Genomic DNA, 22,595 nt, shown 5'->3' with positions numbered 1-22,595 from the left:
GCTGCACGTATAAACATGTACATGACAAATAATGGAATGTTGAATCGTGCCTAGTCAAAGCCAAGACAAGAATTATGGATAATGGTGAAGCTGGCTTTTGGAATAAATTCTAGTTATTGAATTTTTGAGTTGTATCTCTAATTGATTTTCCTCTCCCAAAAAACCTCAGTCCCTTTTCATAAACCACTTCCCTTGAGCAGTCAAGTCAAACATATAACAAGGACTTTGTACTTGGAGAAAATAGTTCTGCAACCAGAAACAGAACCACCATAGCCTGGATCCTGAGTGATTTCATAGAAAATAGTTTTGTCAGACAATTTTAAATGAAAGCAAAGGGAAGAATATTTTAATCAGTTTGCAAACAATACAAGAAAAACTGGAAAAAAAAGTTTATTTCTTGTTTTAAAAATTCTGAATGCTTGAACTCTTGACCGTTATGAAATGTATTGTCAATAATCCAATTCTCAATTGGGGCCCCACCCCCGTTAGTGAATGGAGTTAATGACATCTTGTTTCATTTCCCGTTTGGAAAACACTGCACCGTACAGAAAGAACCCCACGAGATGAAGGTTGTCTATTTCACGCGTTCTTCTGAAGCCACTTGTGTAGCGGCCCTACTTGCTTGCCTTCCTCCTCCATCCTCTTGCGTTTGAGACAAACTTTTGGCTCAGCTTTCTTCTCCGGAGTGGCTTTCTGTAGCCAGCTCATCATGGCCTTGCTGCTGGCCGATGTCTGCGTCTAGTGAAAGGATGAGGTTACACAGTGTACCATGCCATCAGAACCACAGGATTGTGGCCGTGACCTGTGTTAGCATGCATGAGTAAATGGATCATCTTTGCCACTGGCTAGCTACAATAAAATAAAATTCAGGGCTTTTCCTCTGTATTTCCCTAACTCTTCAGGTCTGAGTCTACATTTTTGGCTAACCTTTCAAGTATACAAAATGAAGTCAGTCTTATTAAGCCAATGATTGAAATCAAATGAAACTGACAAGGTGTGATTAGAGTAACTCAATGAAGTCTTTCGGTTTTCCTCTCCAAAGGAAAACACTTACGGTGTCTAATGTGATTCACTCGTTTTATTAGAAATATTTATGTCCCGCTGGGCACACTGTAATGCAACACTGGCATTTCTTGCCGTCAGTGTAAGACCGGATTGAGCTTATGAGGCTCATGGTTTGATTCCATGCATCCAGAAGTGGAAACTATAGATCCACAGAGTACAAATCCAGACCAAGATTTTGTTTGAACCAACCTATTGAGTAAAAGTGTCACAGTCACGGAGTACTCAACCGGTTGGTTGAAACAAAATCTTTGTGTGGATTTGTACTCTCTGGACCTGAAATCTCCACCTCTGCCTGCATCTTACCTTCTTGCTCCCAGGCTCGAAAGGCTGCAGGCACTCTGGAGAGTTGTTACGCGCGTTGTTGACAAACGAGGAGACAGGGTGAAAGGTCAGTTTGTCTTTGGGCTGCAGAAGCTTGAGGGCATCCAGGGAACGGACTTCACCATAATCCAGCCATTTTCTCACCTCTTCTTCTCCATCCAACACTGCTGGCATCCTTGAAAGGTTATAAGACATTGCACCAGAAGTAGCGCACAGAAGATACACACCAGGTAAACTTACTGTGAACTTTCACACCAGTCACGGCTTCGTAAAACATGATAAATGTGTGAATGAATGCCAAATACGTTAACACCACCGGTTGCCGTACCGATGGTGGATGCTTTGCAAGCCTGGAGAGGCATTCACAGTGATGATGGTGTAGGTGTATAGCTTCTCACCACCACTAGGGGGTGTCCAACTATCAAACAGCCCTGCCATGGTTAGAAGCTTCCATCCTTTCCATGATCTGTCATCTTCCTGCTCAAGTTACCAGTAACAAAGAGAGATTATGAGAAAGACCAGCAACTAAGTAAGAACAATATTTCAAATATTTCAGCTCCCCCCCCCACAGTTAGCTCACCTCCAGAGCCTTTGCTTCCTCAGAGTTCCCCCCCCCTGACTGGACTTTAATAGCCTCCTTTGATCCCTCCTCTTTGCTTTGAGGGAAATAGATGAAGAAAGGCTGCTTCTTCTCAGACTGCTGCCACTCATAGAAGCCATCAGCCAGGATGACACAGCGCTGACCTTTCAACAACGGCTCCTGTGGAGCATAAACACACACGCACACGCACAAAACATTATGCTGCCACCTGTGAAGGTGTGAAACTAAGAAAAAAATGGGTAAAAAAAGTACAAAACACATAATCTGGGCATCCTATCTGGCAGGGGTGCAGTAGGGGCATAGATACTCTGGCAGATACAGGAGCCCAGCATTTTACAGGAGGCTTTGAATGTTTTTTTTTTGAATGACACTTTATTAATCCCTCGGAAAAGTTTGCCTACCCCATCTTTCTCCCAATAACAAACAGACACACACACACGCACTATATGGACACAAGTATTGGGACACCAATATGGAGTTGATCCCCCCCTTTGCAGCTATAACAGCTGTCATTCTTCTAGGAAGGCTTTCCACGAGATTCTGGAGTTTGTCTGTGGGATTTTTTGGTCATTTATCCAGAAGAGCATTTGTGAGGTCAGACACCGATGTTGATTGTGAAGGCCTGGCTCAGAATCTCCATTCTACTTCTTCCCACATGTGTTCAGTGTTTTTATGGACCTTGCTTTCCACTGGACAGGCAAGCTGGAACAGAAAGGGCCTTTCCCAAACTGTTCCTACAAAGTTCGAAGCATAGAATTGTCCAAAATGTCTTGGTATGCTGAAGCATTAAGAGTTCCCTTCCCTGGATGTAACAGGCCAAGCTCTATCCCTGAAAAACAACCCCAAACCATTATCCCTTCTCCACCAAACTTTACATTTGGCACAATCCAGTAAGACAGAAGAAATTTCACAAACTGACTTCTTGCAAAGGTAGCATCCTATGTCAATACCCTACTGGAATTCACTGAGCTCCTCAGAACGACTAATTCTTTCACAAACATTTGTAAACCTGATGATTATTTGCTGGATTTTATCTGATTGAAGTACCTGACTGATGTAGGTGAGAGCAAGCTTGGCAGCGAAGGGCAGCCACCTGCTGTGACCCACTCGGCTTTGCTCAAGGGCCCACAGATGTCACTATCCTGCAGGGGCCAGGTTTCCGATCACAGGCACAGAGACTTAGCCCACTGAGCCACATGTAGCCCCATTCAACTGTCATTTTGTCAGGAGGGGTGCTGAATGTCAAGCTGTGCCCCCTGCTGCCTGGTCCTAATCACTGGTACCTTGTAAGATTTCTTCTCCAGAAGACTCTCGCTGCGGCAGTTGCTGGTGCTGTACTGCATTTTGCTTGGGTCGCTCTCCCGGAACCAGGATGGTACCAGGCCCCAGCGCATGGCAGCAATGACACACTCGTCCGCTGGGGCAGCCTGCACAGTGCATCGATAACAGCGATCACCTTACACAACAAAGAATCCCCTGTAAGCCTGAACAGAAAATGCCTGAGTCACACCGCTGTTCACCTTGTCAAAATGCTTCTGGGACAACAAGACTGGGCTCAAGGATTGAGGGCTTTTGTTGTACGACGGTCGGTACTTTTCTGAATCGCCATCTCGCCAGCGAGGTCGTCTGTATTGTCCTGCACGACTGCGGTATCTGGAAGCCCGGCTGATTTCATCTGGCGCAAGTGTGCATGCAGTTCGGCCGCACATGACCCAGTGAGGACTCTTTAGAAACCTTACACAGTCACTTGTCATAAATAAACAAAAACATACAGTATAAATAAAACATAAACACCAGACACACCCACTGCATTTTCTTAAAATAATCCATTCATGAATGAAAATGAATTAACTCGGTGATTTCAACTAAAGCATAGTGCTGACTTATGCCGTTCCTTATAGCTACAAATTTCAGTGTAGTGCACTAGACAAAATCTTACCGTAAAGCAGAAACGGTATCAAAAAAAGATAACGTTACTATTATTATTAACTACGTCATTCCCACCGCGTATGCTGGAGACGGCAGCGGAGATAAATTATGCGTTTGTATTGTTGAAGCAACTGTCATTCAGTAAAGTTGGTCGTTAAAGAGAAATCACTATAGGTCTCTATACAAAGCTGCAGGTGGATCACGGGTGCAATAAGCGAAGAAAATGTACTTTCGAATTTAAACAGTGGTTTGTGACATCTGGCTCATTCCGGTTAAGCTGTGGTTAATTTTGCAGCCGGCGCTGCAAAAACAAGCATCTGGCCGACAACAGCTCCGCTTCTCTAATCAAGGGGAGAATCAGTCACCGTGACGGGGTATCTACCTCACTGATTTAAACAATGCCGTAACAAGTCTGAAACATTACCCCCTTAAATATGGATTGCAAAAATTTTGAGATGCATTTCGACTCTTTCAAGTAAAGTTGGTTATTAATTTATATGTAATCTTATATGTAATAATCTTAATATAGCTAGACACATACAACGTCTGGTTTAGTTTAGCTTTCAGAAATCTGTTCCAAACGCGACATTCACAATTAACGAGGAAACTTTTAAAATATATGCAAACTTACAATGAGATTGTTTAATAAGCTTTAATGAGTTTGTCAACAAAAAAATTCTCATTGCTTTGGTATAATACGGTACAAATTACATATTTATTACAAATTCCGTTTAGATCATTTTCTCCAATATTACGTTTATCGTGTCTACAGTTGCACTACAAGTAACCTGATAAATCACGTAAGGTAAATTACCTCTGCACGGGGGACTTCTGTGCAGCTAACTGGATGTTTACACACGTCCAGTGAACCGGTTCATCAGCAGTGTTTTCTGGTTTTCTTGTCTAACAGTGCAATATTACCGCCTCCTGTACAGGAAGCTCCAGTACGGCTTCACACACCTTTGTCACGTGATGTTGGTGCCAAAGGCTTCAGTGACTGTACATCCCTGTCACGTGATTCCTGCTGCGCGCCTCAGCGCGAATATTTGCACGATTTGCGTAACGATTTTATATTAAGACGTCTGGAATATTGGTAATTATTTAATACAACATGTTTCAAAATAATATAACTACACATTTAAACTACCAGTCACGTAACTACAATACAAAAATAACAATAAAAGAAGTCAAAGTGTTTATTAAATTAGCAAGATAATTGGATTTTTTTTACTTGTGTAATAATGGTCATACATTTCGACAAGTGAATGATGGCTGCATCCACCCGTTTTCTACTACTATTTGTGTGAGGCAGGATACTCAAAATGGGAGACGACATAATAATAATAATAATAATAATAATAATAATAATCATCATCATCATCACTACCACCAGTCCAGGGCACACACTGGGTAATAAGTGTTTCAGTATTAAGTTTCAGTTTAAGTCCGTATCAAAAGTGGTAATGCATTTAATTTTTGTGCATTGCAATAACAAATAGTGCACCTGTAGCAGATTTGCATTTTATTGTCTTGAATGATACATTAGAAACATACACAGACACAAAAAACAACAAAAAAAAAAACAGTAGAGAAATTTGGTCCTTATTAGCAAATGAGATACCGCGCTCACGGAAGAGGAGTCGTGCACATGCGCAGCAGCAGCACTTCCGTTTTTCACCTCGCTGAACCAGGGAAATGGTAAGGAAAACTCAATCTTTTATTTCATTGTGCATTCTATAATTGTGATGTATTTGACGCCACACAGACAAGACAGTGTGATGCATTTTCTCCGAAATATTTAGGAAATTTTTCTGTAGTAATGCTACAAAGTATTCAAGTTTTAACCCGTGTAGAAAGTCTGAAATGTATAAGGTTGCTTCGATATCTTGAATCCGCACCCAGTTTTTAAACAGATATCAGATCATAGTTATCCACAGCGTGAGCGAAAAATCGTGGATATTATCTGTTGCGGTAATTCGACATAAAATAAGACTATAAAATAAAATCTTTTGTTATAGTGATTTTCATCATCAGATGTAATGCATACATCGAAATTGAATCATCTGTACTTCTTCACAACTGTTACAGACTTTAATCGTAGTCATAATAATATTTTAAACCGATTGTATTAAACACTGGCTTAGAAAGTACCGCCGATATAGCTTGTTAAGTATTTGAATTTTTGATTGAATGTAAAACATGCATCATCGTGAATAACTAGGGCAAGTTGTTTCCTGTTTTTTTTAAGGCGAAGCGTCTTCGGTTACTTCTACTTCAGATTTGTTTGTGGTAACTGCTTTAGACCTATAAATGGTTATTCTGTGCTTATGAAACATCAGATGTTCATGATTAATAATCATTTATTAACTTTTTGTTGTCTTGTACTGCGGATTTACTGGCCGCTGAAAGTTTTGCGTTATTCTAACTTCACCTACTGTTGCACTTGGCTTTTGCTTGGGAAGAACTGGGGAAAATTGATCCAGGGTTAGTAAGAGTGGTCTTTGCAGGCGATCCCGTGATTGCTGTAGGAAAGCACAGCACGAGTGACAGCTTGCAGAGTCTTTGACTTGCATATACACGTATAGTAGCCCGTCTCTATCCGTCATGGGCCGAATGGCCTCTTCTCGTTTGTATAGTTCTTATGTCATCCTGTCGCCCCGCAGACAGCAACCTTACGCCCGTACCTGAACGCCGTGCGTGCCACGCTGCAGGCGGCGCTCTGCCTGGAGAACTTCTCCTCCCAGGTGGTGGAGCGGCACAACAAACCGGAAGTGGAGGTCCGGTGAGTCGCGGGGGTGCCGTCGCCGAGCCGCCGAAGGGCTCCCTAAAACCCCGTGTGACTTTTTCCTCCCCGTTCCTCAAAAAGGAGTAGTAAGGAGCTACTGCTGCAGCCCGTCATAATCAGCCGCAATGAAAAGGAGAAAGTCCTCATCGAGGGGTCTATCAACTCGGTACGGGTCAGCATCGCGGTTAAGCAGGTGAGGTTACATATATGCGGTCCACGCATGCTTAACTTGACGGTACATGACAAAAACATGCAACAAGAATAAGAACGGTTGTATTTAATCTGTTATTTTGGTGATAGTAAAGCTTGGCTATCCACACTTACTATTTTAGCTTGCTTCAATCTTGCACTGTAGATTCCGTAGTTAATTACTTAACGAAATCAACAGATGAAACTTGCAAGATTGCAGTCTGTAACAAGGTTTGGATTGTCAGGTTTTTTGCAGGATTTTGGCTCACTCCAGCTAATCTTATATATTTACTCTAAAATATATTACAATAATATCACATAGACTGCAGTCCCTAAAGCAAGGCTTACCAGGCCTTTGAAGCATTTTCTTGTCATTGGTCCCTGCAGGCGGACGAGATTGAGAAAATCTTGTGCCACAAATTCATGCGGTTCATGATGATGAGAGCTGAGAATTTCTTCATCCTGAGGAGGAAACCTGTGGAGGTGAGATTGGGAGGCGAAAGAGAGGCAGACAGGACAGAAAGAGGCCAAGACTGGAACTGAATATCAGAAAGGACAGAATAGCGCATTGACATTTGAGATGGTTCACCTGAGGGGAGAAAGAGCTTCAACCAATGTAATACAGCAAAGTTAAAGAATCAGGCTTATTGACTACAAGCTAACATGAGATCTGGCCAAGAACGCTACTTTTCATTTAGCATATAGGTAAATCAAAGGAGATTTAGCATGTAGGTACATCATTGTGGCTTATTTTCTGAAAAGTTACCTTTTGAAATTACACTGAACTGATGCCAGCTAATGTCACTTATCAGATGTTTACTGCTTCCTGGTTTTTGCTTACCAGGGCTATGATATCAGCTTCCTCATCACCAACTTCCACACAGAGCAGATGTACAAGCATAAACTAGTGGACTTTGTCATCCACTTCATGGAGGAGATTGACAAAGAGATCAGCGAGATGAAGCTGTCGGTGAATGCTCGAGCCCGCATCGTTGCTGAAGAGTTTCTCAAGAACGTGAGTTCTTGGTTTGTCGCCTGTGTCAGTTGTTTCTCAACCTGGTCCTCAGGAAACCACAGGCTGTCTGTGTTGGCTCCCTAAAGACGTAGACTGTCTGGGGGTCCCTGAGGACCAGGTTGAGAAACACTGGCTTATGAAGAAATGTCACTCAGACACACCTCTTTGAATTATCACTCCTTCAATTGTTACCATGAATAGACACATTATTCAGAGAAGATGTATCATTTAGCTCTTTTCAAAAAAATTGTACAGCAAATTCCTCTTTGGGGCATGTAAAATAAGATGTCCAAGAATGCTGCTGCCACAAAGTTGTGAATGTTCCACGTATAATTTTGATTCTTAGCCTATTGTTAATCACGTAATAATCTAATGGCTATTTTCATCAATGCATTTCTCATCCTGCAGTTCTGAGGAAGTATCCCACTGTTCCATCACCATGGTTTCTTGCAAGGCTACAGGCCTGGATGTCAGGACTGGTGTTTATGCAGCCAATCAGTAAGAAGATCCAGACAAAGGAGTCCAATCAGAGGGATTTGTGAATATCAATGCCTGTAAATAATGAATTCCCTCAGCCTTGTTCTCTGCCTTTTGGAACAAAGTTTAAGAGCAGGTGCTTCATTAAATCGAGTAACATTCACAAAAAAAAAAAAAAAATGGCGAAATGCCAAGAAACAATTCTGGTAAATGGAAAATATGTATGCAAGTAAACTTTTAATACTGACAAACTGTCAAACTTCAACAAAGATTCATACATGTATTTTGCCAACACCATATGAACAATGATGAAAACAAAAAATTATATATATAATCATTCGCTTGTTTTTCCTTGTGTGCCTCTTACTTGGATGCTGGGGACATACCTGTGTGATATAGATCCCATCTGAAAAGTCATCTAGCCAAAGTTACACATGGCTATTTGATAAGGGGAACAATGTATGATGTTCAAGTAGAAACCTTAGATTTGATCAACACACACAAGCCACCACAATGCAGGTAACTCTGCCACCTGTGTCAGGTTTTATATGAATATAAGAGTAGTTGATGGAGATATTTATTTTTGAGCTCTCAAGTGCATGGTAGTCAATGCATGTCTCACTGTACAAGGAAGTATGCGCCGAGTAAGAGCTTGGGGGGGGGGGGGGGGGGCACTTTTGGAGTATCTACTGCTTCCCACACCAGTGGGCTGTTTAAAAAAGAAGAGGTTTGAAAAGAAGTGCAGGATTTTAACACCATAATCTACCCCAACCAGTACTGTTTAAAAATGATTAAACACCAAATCTATAACTGTATTTTATTAAAATCCATAACTTTTCAAAGCAAAAATTAATGCTCATACAAGAAGAATCTGCAGGAAGTTTTCTGGTAGAGTAGCTAAGAATGGAGAAGAACCCAGTACAAAAATCTGGATCATTCTAAAATTTCATCGCTTAAATTTGACATAGCAAGTTTTATGTAAAGACATTAAATTCGACATCAGAATTTGTGCCCATACAGATATTAACATTCTCGGTATTTAAGTGCCACAAATTATGTTTAGTTGTTAGGCCCTTCGTCTCAATACGGTAAGAAATGAAGTGTCTAGCCCATTCACAATATTGGCGTATTCTTACATAGTGATAATGACTTTAGATTGAATGCAATTATTAATGCAACATCAACATGCTGACCACCTTCAAAATCTAGATAATATTTAAAGCAACCCCAATGTCCTTACCGCCGCAGAGCTGTTCACCCAAAAATAAAATGGCTTTAGACCACTACACCACTGACAGCACGGATGCTACGTCTTTGCCCTCTGAGGACATCGAGACAAAATAGAGAAGTGAGGCGTGCATTTCCTTCTCATTTTTGAGCATTGTAGACACACTGAAGGCTAAATTCCACATCTCTCGCACCGCTGGAGAAAACCACATGTACAAATCACAGGAAGTGACTTGTCACCGTTTTGAACGTGGGAGCAGTTAGCCCAATAACCCCTCTGAGTAGGAACGCAGTCACTAAACACCCAACGTTCATGATGATTAGCACGGCGCCCAATCGCCTGTTGTCCGGGACCAGCAGTCCATCACCCTTGCAACACACAAAACCGGAAACTCTTTCTGTTCATCTTTTATCTCAATTCCAGACTGATCTGACTGCCTGTGTCAGTGTTTGCCGTCGTCTCCGTAGCCATCAGGTGGGAATTGGGCTGTCCCTCCTTATCCCAGTGACATCACTGCTTTCAAACATGCCTAGTTTATGCAGAGGGTGCAATAAAAAAGCTAATTCAGATTTACAGCCCCCCACTCCTGTGAGACACCCCACTAAACACTGGACTTGCGGCCGTCGCTTCCAAGCACTAAAATTGAAACCACTGTAAAAATTCAAAAAAAGTCAACCGATGGTCCCGGTAAAGCATCTACAAAATGACACCGACCACACAGCACTGTGAATACCCAGCTACGTGTACAAGACCCTCTTCAGGAAAGACAACGGCCGAGTTCAACTGGAGGAGGATGATACAAAATCACCCCAACTGTTCGGGGCTTAGGCGAGGGCTACGCCTGGACGCAAGAAGGGTTCAAGTGTGTTTCTGTCCCTGAGAAAAAAGGTCCGACTTCATCCAAACAGGCCAGGATGTCAGGAGGTCAAAGGTGGGGTGGGACCGTCTGCAATGCATCTTCTGAGGTACGATGTATGTGAACATTCTGGAAGAGAACAACACAGCAGTCTTCAGCTGTGGACAGTAACTAACAAGGTGTGATGGATTTGATCAAGACCCTGAGAGGCCAATAAACAAAATTGCATTTACCAGATTCTTTTACCAAAAGCCATTTACAGTAGAAGGAAGGGTTACAAGTGGTGTATGTTCTCTCTGGGATTTGAACCTACACCTTTTGGATTGCTGGTGCAATGCACTACAGCAGCTAATTCCATAAACTCCAAACTTCTCGTGTTATTAAAAGAAATCTTTTCACTGTAGTCTGATTGTAGAAATATATATAAAGACCTCTAAAAAGATTAAACCTGCCTCAACTAATTCAGTTAGAGAGATACTTTTACTAAGCCCAATGGAAAATTGCACTACAGGAATTTATTTACTTTACAGTCATTCTTTAGACTATATAATGTGATGTAATGCAATGTCAAAGAAACAGTAAAGTGGATGGGATGCTCCTTAGAAGAAAAAAAAAAAAGTTTCTTAGATAGACAAAAAAGGAAGTGAAGAGCCAACATAGAAAGTGGTCCTCGATGATGTGAAAGTAATGCCATCAAATCCCCTAACATGGCATCTGTAGCTTTTGGTCAGGAACTGCCAAGACTCAATGAAATACGAACTTCCAAGCCTGTCAGGGCCCCAGAGGGACCAGCAGGTGTCAGTTAGTGAGTCAGGAAAAATGGAACAATTTAAATCAGCAACACCATGCTGATGTCAGCTTTGAGCCCCCAGATAAGTCAATCCACCCCTGTTAACCAACCAATACACATCCTTTCATGAAGTCTGGCATCAGTGATAAGCAAAGCACTGAATTTTTAGTACAAAGATCCAGTTCTTCCACAACAGTCACTCTAAACAACGGACTACCTACCTCTGGTCGGTCTCTGTGGGTATTCACTGCGTCCACATTGAGGAAGATGGACTCTACTTTACAGCCTGAAAACACAACACTTCAGTTCAACATTTACTGTTTTTCATTCCACGTCCTCCTTTCTCACCAGTCATTTTGTCATCTATGACGAAGGCAAGGGGAATGAGGTTCATCCCGCAAAAAAGTCCGGAATGTTCACCGAGCTGCAGCAGCCAGCAAGACTCACCATAAGCCACGGGCGTGAGCTTCATTACTGTGTGCAGCGGACATTTCAGGTAAGGCAGCCTCTCTGCGGGACAAGGAAAAAAAATGTAAAAGTAGCACGTGTGAAAGAGCAGCAGACTTTAGCCGAGCGGGGAGGGAGGGCAGGTCTGGATCGCAGTGACATGGGGCAGCACCTGCAGAATTGTCCAGGAAGTAGGCCAAGAGACAGCGCATGACAGCTTGGTGACAGATGACCAGCACGTTCTCCTGCCTCTCCAGCTCCATGATCACCGGCTCGAGACGCTGGACCAGGTCCTCATACGACTGCAGGGGCAGGGTGTGGGTCAGACATGCAGAGACTAAGGGTGTTAATACCAAGAATGAAAAGACCGTACTTGTGGTCTTGGCAAGACCGGTCTTGCCAACTTGGCTCCCAGGAACAAACCTGGGCAGCAATGAATCATGGGACCGGTCTTGTTTGGCGAGGATGCAACCGATGCATCCTTGAAAATTTGGGGAGGGCAAGAATGACATCTGGGCATGTTTACAGTACTTTTACATTTCTGTTTTTGCGTATTGGAACTGGTCTTCGGCAATGGAAGATGACGGAAAACGGGCACACATGAACGCAAGTAAACCAATACCAATAAACCCGCTCCTTGCCATTCTTGTCCTTACCTTACCTGAACTAGCACAAGGAAAGGCTTAGAAGCAATTCAATTTTTAAAAGGAATTTAAAAGGTCAATAGAAGATTGATAAACCACTAATTATACATGGTCCCCAGGAATTAATCTGTGACGCTCAAGATTAATCCAGAAACTCTACTAATATCAGAAGTGCTTCTTAATTAAAATTCCCTACCATACTACAGATGTACACATTTACAAGTGCTGACTACTGGACAATCCTTTACTAGCAGTCTTCTAAGGAGACCCAGGCACACACCTCCAGATGATCTCAGATAACCAGCTAACCCGCACCCAGGCCCCTCCGTGCTCACCTCCCCCTTGGGGTAACGGTAGCGGTACTTGTCCTGGTCCCTCAGGGCGAATTCCAGCGGGAAGTGCTCCTGGATCTCCTCGTACATCAACTCCTCACACACGCCCTGAGGACAAAGTCCACACGGGGATCAATATAGCCTCCTACACAACACAGCCCTTCACCCCCCCAGTGAGCACCCTCCCCCTCCGCTCTCAGAGAAGACAGCGGGGCCGTCTCACCGCGTCAATCTCGTTCAGCGCCTTCCACTGCTCGTACGGCGCGCCCAGGGCCTCCGCGGTCTGGATGGTCCTCTTCATCTGGCTCGTCCACACCTTCAGCTCCTTGATGTTCTGCTCCAGGAGGAACTGCTTCAGGCGCTTCCCAAACTGAACCGAAGGAGCGAAACCAATGCTATAAAACCAAATTTTTTAAAACCATTTTTTTTTGTTCTTCAAGTATAAATAAATATAACAACAATGCAGGGCGCTTCACCTATGTAGCAGATTACGGTGCGCTGTACGGGTGGCTTGTCCAGTAACAGAGTTCATGTTTTAAATGTGATCTTAAAACACCACCATATATCCTCAAGTACATTTTTCCTTAAGTGTTGTGGCATAAATCAAAAATAACACAAATTGCATAGTGGCGCGCAGTGTTTGCATAGAGCACCCAACACCTAAAATGCCTGTTTCCAGAGTTGGACAGAAACACTCTGCACAGACACACATACCTCCTTGCCCCTTGACGACAGCCCAGAATCTCCCCCAATACGGCCTTTGACGTTGAGATCACTCTCACCATGGCGACACAGGTAGATGGAGCGTGGAGTGATGTGAGTGTTCATCAGATAGTACACGATACGGCTCTGGATGTGGTCCAGCACCCGGTTCACCAGGTACTGACGGCCCACGTCTATGATTTTGATGTAGGACAGCTCCCTGTGAATCAGAGGGTACGTCAGTGGACGAAACGTCCATATTTTAGTCCCTCAAATGCAGCTGTTAAATGCTCTCAGAGACGCTGTTTGATAAAACTGTAAATGAATGGGGGTAAGAGGTTACCCAGTGTTCCCAATGGAAACACATGGGGCACTTTGCTGGGTCGTAGTAACGATGCGCTGACCACCTTTTACATCAGGGCCTTACCTGTCCAGAACCTCGTCCAACGTCTGGTATGAATTCTCGTAGCACTTGATCCTCATCATAAAATCCTCCACGGCTTCCTCCGTCTTGCAGTTGGTGTAGTCCGGACTGCCCAGCTTCACTTGCTGTTCAAACGGATGACGACACAAACCGAAGGTGCATCACGGTCAAAAACCCCCAAACATCTGCTGATGACACGGTCAATCGTCACTTTGTCTATGATGTTCCTCAATTTAAAAAAAAAAAAAAAAAAAGCAGAGATCCTCACCACAATGTTCTGTTCGATGATATCAGGGTCCTCACACACAGACTCCACGAAGAACACCTGAGAAGGTGCAAGTTAGCAACTGCAAGTTAGCAACGGAGCAACTGCACCCCCCACCTCTGTACAGGAACGCTGCAGGCTACTTAACCTACCTTGTAGCCATTCTGCTCAGCAAATTTTGTAATTGTCTCTCTCCGTTCCCTTGTGGTATTGGTGGCATCAAACACCTGGTTTGATTAAAGAATGACTCAATATTTTCCTTACAATTAATACACTCATATACTTTTTAAACATGTATTTATGTATAAAATATATTTAACATTTAACCAAAAATGTAATAAAAACTCACACACCAACTCAAGCGAGAGCACCAATGTAAACACAAATCACAGAAAATCAAAAATGTGACGCCCCCTCAACTCACCGCCACCTGGCCACCCTCGACTCCTAGATAATGGCGGACATCTTCCAGAGCAGCTGATGCACACTGCCTGCCATGGTTACAATAAGACAGTGAGCCAAACCAGCAAAACCAGCCATCTTCCGCAAGAACTGAAATCGTGCATAGAGAATTCATGGACACACCGTTTCCTCAAAAAGGATCTCACTCGAAAAGACAAACGATTCTAAACTGAAAACATACAGCGATAGTCTGTGTGTTTTAAGGCTAACTTGCCTCAATTTATTCATCGGAACCTATCGAAATGAAATGATCAAAATGGAATTAAGAAAAAAGAACTAAGAACATCAAACGTCCCGCAGTTCTGCTTAACCAGCAGCAGTTCAGCTCACCACAAATGAAAAAGAAGGGATTGCTCATATTTCTGCTGAAGCCTCAACAGTACTGATCTGTAACAACATGTTTTCATGATGTGCCACTGGGAATGTACATGAATGCCACACTCACTTCCTTATCCTTAAACCTTCTTCATTGTCCGGCCGAAAGAACTCAAATGATTTGTAAATCTTCAAACACTCTCGACGGTACTGGCCGACGTTGAACTCTGAAAGGAGAGACAGACCATTAATACTTCCTGTGTTCCAGTGACCACATATCATTCTTTAAATCACATCCCACAACTTCTTAAACTACGGCGTCGAGACTGAAGCGGTACCTTTGGTGGGCACACCAATCCAGTTCAGGTAGCGGGTTAGCTTTTTGGAGATGTAGGTTTTCCCTCGAGCTGGAAGGCCGACCGTAACAATGAGGGTGGGGCAGTTGGTCATACACACTGCGGAGAAACAGAATCTGGTTTAAGGCAGACAGCAACGACACCAACTTTACCAAACACTTTACTTTCATTATCAAGTCAATATTGAGACCGGTTTAATTAGAATTTTTTTAATGCATTTACATTTTAGTAATTACCCAGCTTCTGTTTAGATTAACCTTTAAAAAAGTCACTCACTAAACACTTCTGAAGGACATTACCTCCATAACAAAAATAAAAATCAATCTAACATATTCAAAATATAGATTTTTAGATTTATACCAACCATGCTTGTGTCAGGGTAAAAATGTCACCAATAAACTGATTTCAGAGTGTGCAAAAGCCCTTCGTTTTGTCCAACTCACAATGCTTAAAATATGGAGAACCACATTAAGTGTTCAAATTTCCTGCACACACTTTTTTTTGGGGGGTGGGGGGGGGTGACATAACCTTCCTATAAATGACACCGACGACTCCACAAGAGTTCTCAGTTTTGGGGAGGTAAGCAGATCATTTCATACCTCAGAAGGTAAAGGCACCCTGCATCCATCAACACGATGCTGTGCATCAGAGTCCAAGTGATCTAAATTACAGAATGACGATCTAGCAGATCCATCAGAAATGGGACATAATTCAGTTGATATTGTACACAGAACACACAGAAACACAACCAGCGAACCCTAGCAATTTACTTACGCTGCTTTCTGGAGCTAAACTGGATAAGGAAGCAGAAAAAGGACATTCTGCCCCCTGACAATTGGGCTGAATACATTCCATTATTTTGCAACTGTGACTAAATGTATAATGAAATCCCCCTACTGGAAATAAAACTTTGTACTGGTAACAGGAATACCAGGGCTGCCAACTCTCACGCATTTGGCGAGACACTCACGCGTTCTGACTCTCACTCTTACGCAAGAAATATTACGCCATATCTGCATTATTATATTATAAACCTAATATTAGCTACAACAGAAGTGTTGGGGTAGTTCGCAAACCTTACAAACTAATTACAAGGTTAAAAAAAGCGGTTGTATACAAGCAAATACTTGTGCAAACTTGTCTCAAATTGAAAATTTCACTCCAGCCAGCTGAGCAAACTCGGCAGTCCTGCAACAAGTAGCTTGCCCGTCGAACAGCTTAGGACTCGAATGTTTTATTTCACCATAAATGTTAGTTACCATACAATAGCATTCAGGAAAGCTTCAGAATCGGAACAGCGGAGATGCTTTGGAAAACAATTTGGCAGAGTACTGGGTCCTCAGAAGGTCAAATCAGCAGTGCATGGTTTTACCAAAGTACGTATATCAATCTAAATCACTGTCCAAAAACCGGGGTACTTGAGATTTGAAGTCCGAGTACTGTATTGTCACATCTGCGATTAGGGGGCTTCACCATGTCATTGTTTTTGTGGGTCTGTAATAGGCAGCTAATTTTCAATGAGAATTCACGTGTTTCATTGACTAACTCGGACATAAGAATAAAAAAAGCTTTGAGCAAACTGACTGGCTTTAATCAATGTAATGACTCAAAAACATATTCAATTCTCATGACCATGGCAAATACAGGGTTTAAACGTACTTTTATGATTTTACTATTACGATCAGGCATAGATAATTATATTTAAGGAAACGTGTCGAACTTTAACCTCTGCACCGTTTAAGACACCGTATGTCGGCAGATGAAATCCTTTTCAATGTATATCACTTAAAAATGAAACTCTGCTGTCACATTTACTTTCTTTTGAGTAAAAAAAATGAGGAGTGGCTGTTGCCGACCCATACGGGATGCCGATCAGTCGTGCAGAAACAGCTAACCTGGCTGCAAATCGTCGGTTATACCTTAACTAACATTGCTCATCAAACAAGGCTTCGCTGGGTGGCGAACTATTCTTCGCAAACTCAGTGAGAAAATTAGGAATATGCTGCATGCTAATTAGCTATCTTATTGTAACCCAGCTTATCAACTTCCACGCTTTCGCTTCATGCCCTACTGTAAAAATGGTTTCGGGATGTCGCCATGTCACACACAATATGATGGGACATTTAATGCGAAACGCGATTACTTATTATTGTTTAGATCTCGACGAAATAATACGAAAGAAACATTGTAGCCCATCGCGTCGTGCCGGTATACTAACCTTTTCTTTGAGAAATAGTTCTTTCCGGATGGCCATTTTTGCATGGCATCCAAATTTTCTTGAGCGGGTTCTGAGTAAGCTGCCGAGGCGACGGCATCGCGGAGACCTCCGGGCAGACTTCCATCGCAGACCGAGCCGTCGACGGTACCATCGGTACCATCGCGCACCGCCTTTTACACACTTTTCGCACGAATACCGCAGCGGGGGCTGGTGCCTCAAGGAAATACGGTCTTTACCGTAATGCGTATAAAATATGCTCAAAACAAAGCGATTTACATCACACCCGCAACGCAAGGCGGTTAAAATATTACCACATCAGTCTGTTGCAATTTATATGACACACTAACTACAGAACGTTTCATACATACGATTAAGAATGATAAAAATCTGTTAGCTACCTAGGGACTTGCAGTGTTATAACAAAGGATAACGGAAAATGATAGCACGAATCCATTTTTCATCCTTTCATGAAGTGCTCATACACAATGTTCTTCGTTTATTACTGGACCCACTAGTTTCCCAGATGCCAGTCACTGAGGCTGACTGAACTGGAGGTTTTCCTCAGTGTCCCCCTGTAAACATCCCTTACGGTTTTACCTATAAGTATCCTGTTAGTGGACGTTATCCTGCACGCCGTTCATACGGCCGTATTTCCCAATCTATAAATCAATGTTGCTCTATAATACAGCATTGTAATGTAACAGCAAATAATCATCGCGCCTAACTAGCGCCGTTGCCATCGGCAAGTTTAAATCTGTGCAATGGAGCGTTTATTACAATAAAAAAATTGTAATATCACGCTCATCTTGTACCCAAATCCAATCTAATTCTAACAGATTGTTTCATAATTTCTCGTCAATCCGTCATTTAAAGAGAAGGCCTATTTAGATATGATGGCCTATATAAGGTATACCACCACAACGTTATAATTTAAAAACAGGATAAATAACAGATAGGTTAATAAAATATTCACAGGTATCCTGTACGTCAACGTGTATGTCCCGATGAAATGTCTCACGTAATATATAACAATCAAAGCTGGTATCACTTTAGGAATCATTACAAAAATACTCTCTCTATCCGTCCATCATTTAAAAACCCTTCAGGCCGCCCCGCTGTTATACAGTAATGACTAACGGTTTGTTTGTCCCTCTGCAGCTGCAGTACCGCTTCTCACCACGTAAAGGAGCTCTGAGCGGAAACATTGTCCTTACGCCTTCAAAGGAAGACCTCATTTTAGAATCTAGGCCAAAGGTCTTGGACAAATTTCCTGGAAATCCATGCATTATTCTTCCAGCCCTGTGCACTATTTCGCTACATTGATTATTCTTCAAGAAAAATATTTTACATATAAATGCAGGCATGCACTAACAGTATTTGAAAATAAATAGCAAAAAGCCATACTCAAAATGCTAAATATATTGTACACCGTTTAAACAAACTAGCAGAGAATGAGCTGCATTGCTAAATGACCTTCCTTATACGGCAAGTGCATGAGGGGATTGGGGGTGCCTGAGCAACATGAATGACTTAAAGTGTCCCTTTTCTATAGCCGACAATCACACAAATCTGGAAGATGTTCTGGTTGGCTACCCCCCACCCTCCACCACCCCCCACCCCGTTCAGGCACCTGCCCCATAAATATTCTGCGCACATCCCTGCTTCTTATTAAAATATTTCATATGCTCACACTCAGTCCAGTTAGAATGACAGCTTTAATGCATTTGTTTACACTATAGAACATCACTAGTGGCTACAAAAACCCAGTGACTACTTAGACCTTTCCTGCGCTTTAAAAAGTCTAAACTGCAGATAAATTAAAAACAAATGAGCATTTTCCCGTCTTCCAGCAACCATACCTTGCAGTGCTCCACAGCTTCCCTGCCTCACTGGGCTTGTACCTGGGTCAGTATCAGGTACAAATGCCTTTCCCTGAGCTACAGGGTTTGCAGGGGGGGCTGTTTCGTGCCAGTCCCCATTTCAGAAGGCCAGACTGGTTCAGGTAATGCACCCAAGAACCAGCAACAACCCAATCGAATCCCAGGAAATTTAAAACGGCTGGACCCTAAAACTCTGTACTTAATTTTAACTTCCTTTGAAAATATCCATTTGTGTAAATCATGTACATGCAAATCACAAAGAATTATTTTTATAAATGTGATGCTCCTTGTGCATTTGACTGTATTGCAAAATGCTGATTTTGCAAAAAAAATGAAGCCTCACACCCTCTGCTTAGCAGACCTGAAACTGCGAACTGAAACAAATTTCTTGAATGTTTCATTCTCATACAAGTTAAATGCCCTACTTAATTTGCACACCTTGTATATTCCTTAATGAGACATAATTGTCTCCGATTCATGTCCTGTATCATGTGACTTAACCTCGTCACACATTTAAACTGAACATCACTGCTTACTGGCATTTGTCAATGAAATGAGATTTGCTTCTTCATCCTTGTTCCAAGGCCTCCTTTTGCACCCTTCACCCCTACTGTGAGATCACTCTGGAAGGATCTACTAGATTCAGCCCCACAGATGTGAATCCTCCCCAGAAAGCCACCCAGTCCAGCTCGCTTACGCTCTGTAAGCTTAAGACATAAAGTGCAGAGCTGGAAAAAACAGTCAGAGTGTATCATTTATTTGATTAACACAGGACACTGTACCAAGCAACTGATAGACCTCTACACCACTTTTCCTTATTTTGAAACGGCAGCCAAACAGGCAGCGGCGTTATGAGAGTCTGGCTGAAACAAAGGCTCAACTAATTCCTAAAATTCCTGTAAACAGACTGTTGACGACACACCGGCCGAAACGCTGATCGCACATGCAGCTTACACTCTGCTAACAGAAGGCCAGCAAGCCCTAACAGGAAGCCTTCATAAATTTAAACTTTACATTTAAACAGATGTTACACAATCAACATGTACTGGATATGCGATTATGGGAGGAATTTATTCCACCCATATAACCCATTATTTGTGCATAGGGGAGAGATGTCGTTGTGTCTTCAAACTAGAGATCTTCGGCAGGCAAAAAATCCACCCAGTGTCAATCGTAAAGCCGATTGCTTCGTTATGGCTAATGCTAAAACAGATATTTAATACTTGGTTCAGCCCAGGAAGAAAGGAACCAAATGTTTGTAGAGACTATGGCTACAATAACGCAATATGCAAGGCAGGAAACGCAAAGGGGAGTTTTATATCGCAATCACACAAAGGTTGACCACACTGACACACCGAGAGCAGCACTGGGGTCCGACAGTGCGATTTCATCACTTGAATGTGATTCATCTCAGCCCATCTCATCACCTTCCCAAGAAAGCCAGACTGTAAAGAGCAACTGCACCTCCTTCGTAGCCCACCTCCATGACACCGAGAACCGCTCAGAACTTATAAACAGACGCCCAGCGACCAGAGGCAGATAAGGCGCCAGTCATCACCACGTGTCACTAATACTCATGCAGAAGCGGAGGGCTTCAAAACAGTGGCTATACCATCACAGCAGGGCTGGGCTGCACTGTCTTGGATCGTGGCCCCGGATTTCATGCAAAAAAAGGAAAATTTAAACAAAAACACTGCCACTGGTACCAAAACGACTTCATTCATAGCTACTTCAGAGATTTGTAAACAGCATTCTGGTTGTCCAGAACTCTGGTAGTCAGTCACACCATTGCTAAAGCTCTCAGCCATCCAGAAACGTCGGATGATAAATCCCACAATTAACTAGAAAACTAAAACGAATAATAATCACTATAACGTAATAATTTGTTCTTACAGAAACAAACTGATGCCCGCTATTGAACCAAGGCCAAAAACAGACATAAGGTCTTCAAAGTGAAGTTATATTTTAGAAGAATTGTTGTTCTTTTATTCAGTTCCCATATATCACAGACAAATTATAATAAGGATAAAATTAAGTGAATCGGACGCCTAGTTTCACTCTACACTCTAAACGGGAAACACAATGCAACTTCTTTCACACAATTACTGTAATAATGTATACAAACACGTAAACGGGGGGGAAATCACTGGCACGAGCGTTTGATTCATGATAAACAACAGCTTTAAATCAATCCCAAATCCGACAACCTGAGGTTCGGCGGAGATGTTCCTGTTCCACTTCAGTATAACACATTACATAAATAGATCGGTAGGTATAGTGAGAGTAACTGATCATCGGATATCGTAGCCATTGCTTACATGCAGACGTGCACGGAAAATAGTTGGACCCTAACAGTCAGACACAGAAGCAAAAATACTATTCGATAATCAGCGCTGGCTGCAAGTACAACGACACTACTGTATCTGCACGTAAAACCAAAAAACACTACTGGGGAGAAGCATTTTACAACAACCTGGGCATGACAGATATCTAATTATCCGTACACCTATACAGAAGCAGCGGTATTTTAAGTTGCAGAGTTGGCGTTTGATCCACACGACCTACGTTTCTTCAACAGATGTTTCTGTGTTATTGAAATAACAGCTCGCATCGAAGTCATACTGAATGCACTGGAAAACAAAGCGAAGCAGATCCGTACCAAATCATCTAAGCACACGGATATAGCTATTAAACGTGCCCCTTGACATTGCATGCATCAGGGAGGTAAATGTAGTCTGGGAGTGTAGAAAAGGATCTCGATTCAGAAAGCGGTGCCTACGTGACCGATCTTGTTTACTTCTCCAGTCCCGCACCAGCTTTCTCGGATGAGCTCCGCACAAGCCCTCCGCCTCGGCTACCGCGCCTACAGGACAAGCGATCGCAATGTCAGCCGAATGCCAAGCGGCCCCTCACCGGTTCTGTCGAGGTTCCGTGTACTGTTGGTACCGCCGGAGCCCCTCATCGTCCGGGTGTCGCGGGATCGCAGCCCGCCGCCAGCGTAGTGGTCCGTATGAATAAGGGGCGGACTAGTAGGCACGGCGGCGCAGGGGACGCACTGAGCGCAGCGTGCGGGAAGGCTGCTGTGCGCCGCAGCCGTGTGTCTTTTTAAAGCGCTCAGTCGACTGTCATCGCACTTAAGCGCCTGGTGACATGAAGCAAGCATTAATACTGCTGCCGAGGTGCTCAGATATTAACTGGATATCAATATTCCTGCCAAACTTCGCAGGAAATGTGACAGCCTTTATTTTCATTTAACAAAAATGATATTCTTTTATTTCTAATACTCCATGATGT

General features: G+C 42.7%; 3 protein-coding genes across 5 annotated transcripts; 1 reads left to right on the top strand and 2 right to left on the bottom strand.

Annotated features, from left to right (window-relative positions):
• Window positions 1-374: 374 nt before the first annotated feature.
• Window positions 375-4,884, bottom strand: hmces (5-hydroxymethylcytosine binding, ES cell specific). 2 transcript variants are annotated; one of them, XM_049021983.1, is made up of 7 exons: window positions 4,731-4,884; window positions 3,508-3,733; window positions 3,271-3,414; window positions 1,967-2,146; window positions 1,715-1,863; window positions 1,369-1,561; window positions 375-738 (listed from the first exon to the last, which is right to left on the bottom strand). In XM_049021983.1, the coding sequence occupies exons 2-7, from the start codon at window positions 3,694-3,696 to the stop codon at window positions 580-582; spliced, it is 1,014 nt and encodes a 337-aa protein (XP_048877940.1). In that variant the 5' UTR covers window positions 3,697-3,733; window positions 4,731-4,884; the 3' UTR covers window positions 375-579. The 2 variants fall into 2 exon arrangements, with proteins under 2 accessions (XP_048877940.1, XP_048877941.1); XM_049021984.1 differs by lacking the exon at window positions 4,731-4,884 and adding an exon at window positions 3,927-4,698.
• Window positions 4,885-5,460: 576 nt separating this feature from the next.
• Window positions 5,461-8,721, top strand: LOC125747509 (actin-related protein 2/3 complex subunit 4). Its single transcript, XM_049022836.1, has 6 exons — window positions 5,461-5,614; window positions 6,580-6,698; window positions 6,783-6,894; window positions 7,278-7,373; window positions 7,735-7,905; window positions 8,314-8,721. The coding sequence occupies exons 1-6, from the start codon at window positions 5,612-5,614 to the stop codon at window positions 8,317-8,319; spliced, it is 507 nt and encodes a 168-aa protein (XP_048878793.1). The 5' UTR covers window positions 5,461-5,611; the 3' UTR covers window positions 8,320-8,721.
• A 464-nt stretch (window positions 8,722-9,185) lies between these two features.
• pfkfb4a (6-phosphofructo-2-kinase/fructose-2,6-biphosphatase 4a) lies at window positions 9,186-22,371 on the bottom strand. 2 transcript variants are annotated; one of them, XM_049022835.1, is made up of 14 exons: window positions 22,215-22,371; window positions 15,186-15,302; window positions 14,978-15,074; window positions 14,495-14,561; window positions 14,223-14,297; window positions 14,074-14,130; window positions 13,809-13,930; window positions 13,394-13,601; window positions 12,903-13,049; window positions 12,683-12,787; window positions 11,876-12,005; window positions 11,704-11,766; window positions 11,478-11,542; window positions 9,186-10,595 (listed from the first exon to the last, which is right to left on the bottom strand). In XM_049022835.1, exons 1-14 carry the CDS (start codon window positions 22,261-22,263, stop codon window positions 10,536-10,538), a joined length of 1,362 nt encoding a protein of 453 aa, XP_048878792.1. In that variant the 5' UTR covers window positions 22,264-22,371; the 3' UTR covers window positions 9,186-10,535. The 2 variants fall into 2 exon arrangements, with proteins under 2 accessions (XP_048878792.1, XP_048878791.1); XM_049022834.1 differs by lacking the exon at window positions 22,215-22,371 and adding an exon at window positions 17,422-18,736.
• Between the last annotated feature and the right edge of the window lie 224 nt (window positions 22,372-22,595).

This window comes from Brienomyrus brachyistius, chromosome 8, assembly GCF_023856365.1.
Source record: "Brienomyrus brachyistius isolate T26 chromosome 8, BBRACH_0.4, whole genome shotgun sequence".
NCBI classification, from domain to species: domain Eukaryota; kingdom Metazoa; phylum Chordata; class Actinopteri; order Osteoglossiformes; family Mormyridae; genus Brienomyrus; species Brienomyrus brachyistius.
This window is presented reverse-complemented; position numbering and strand designations above follow the sequence as displayed.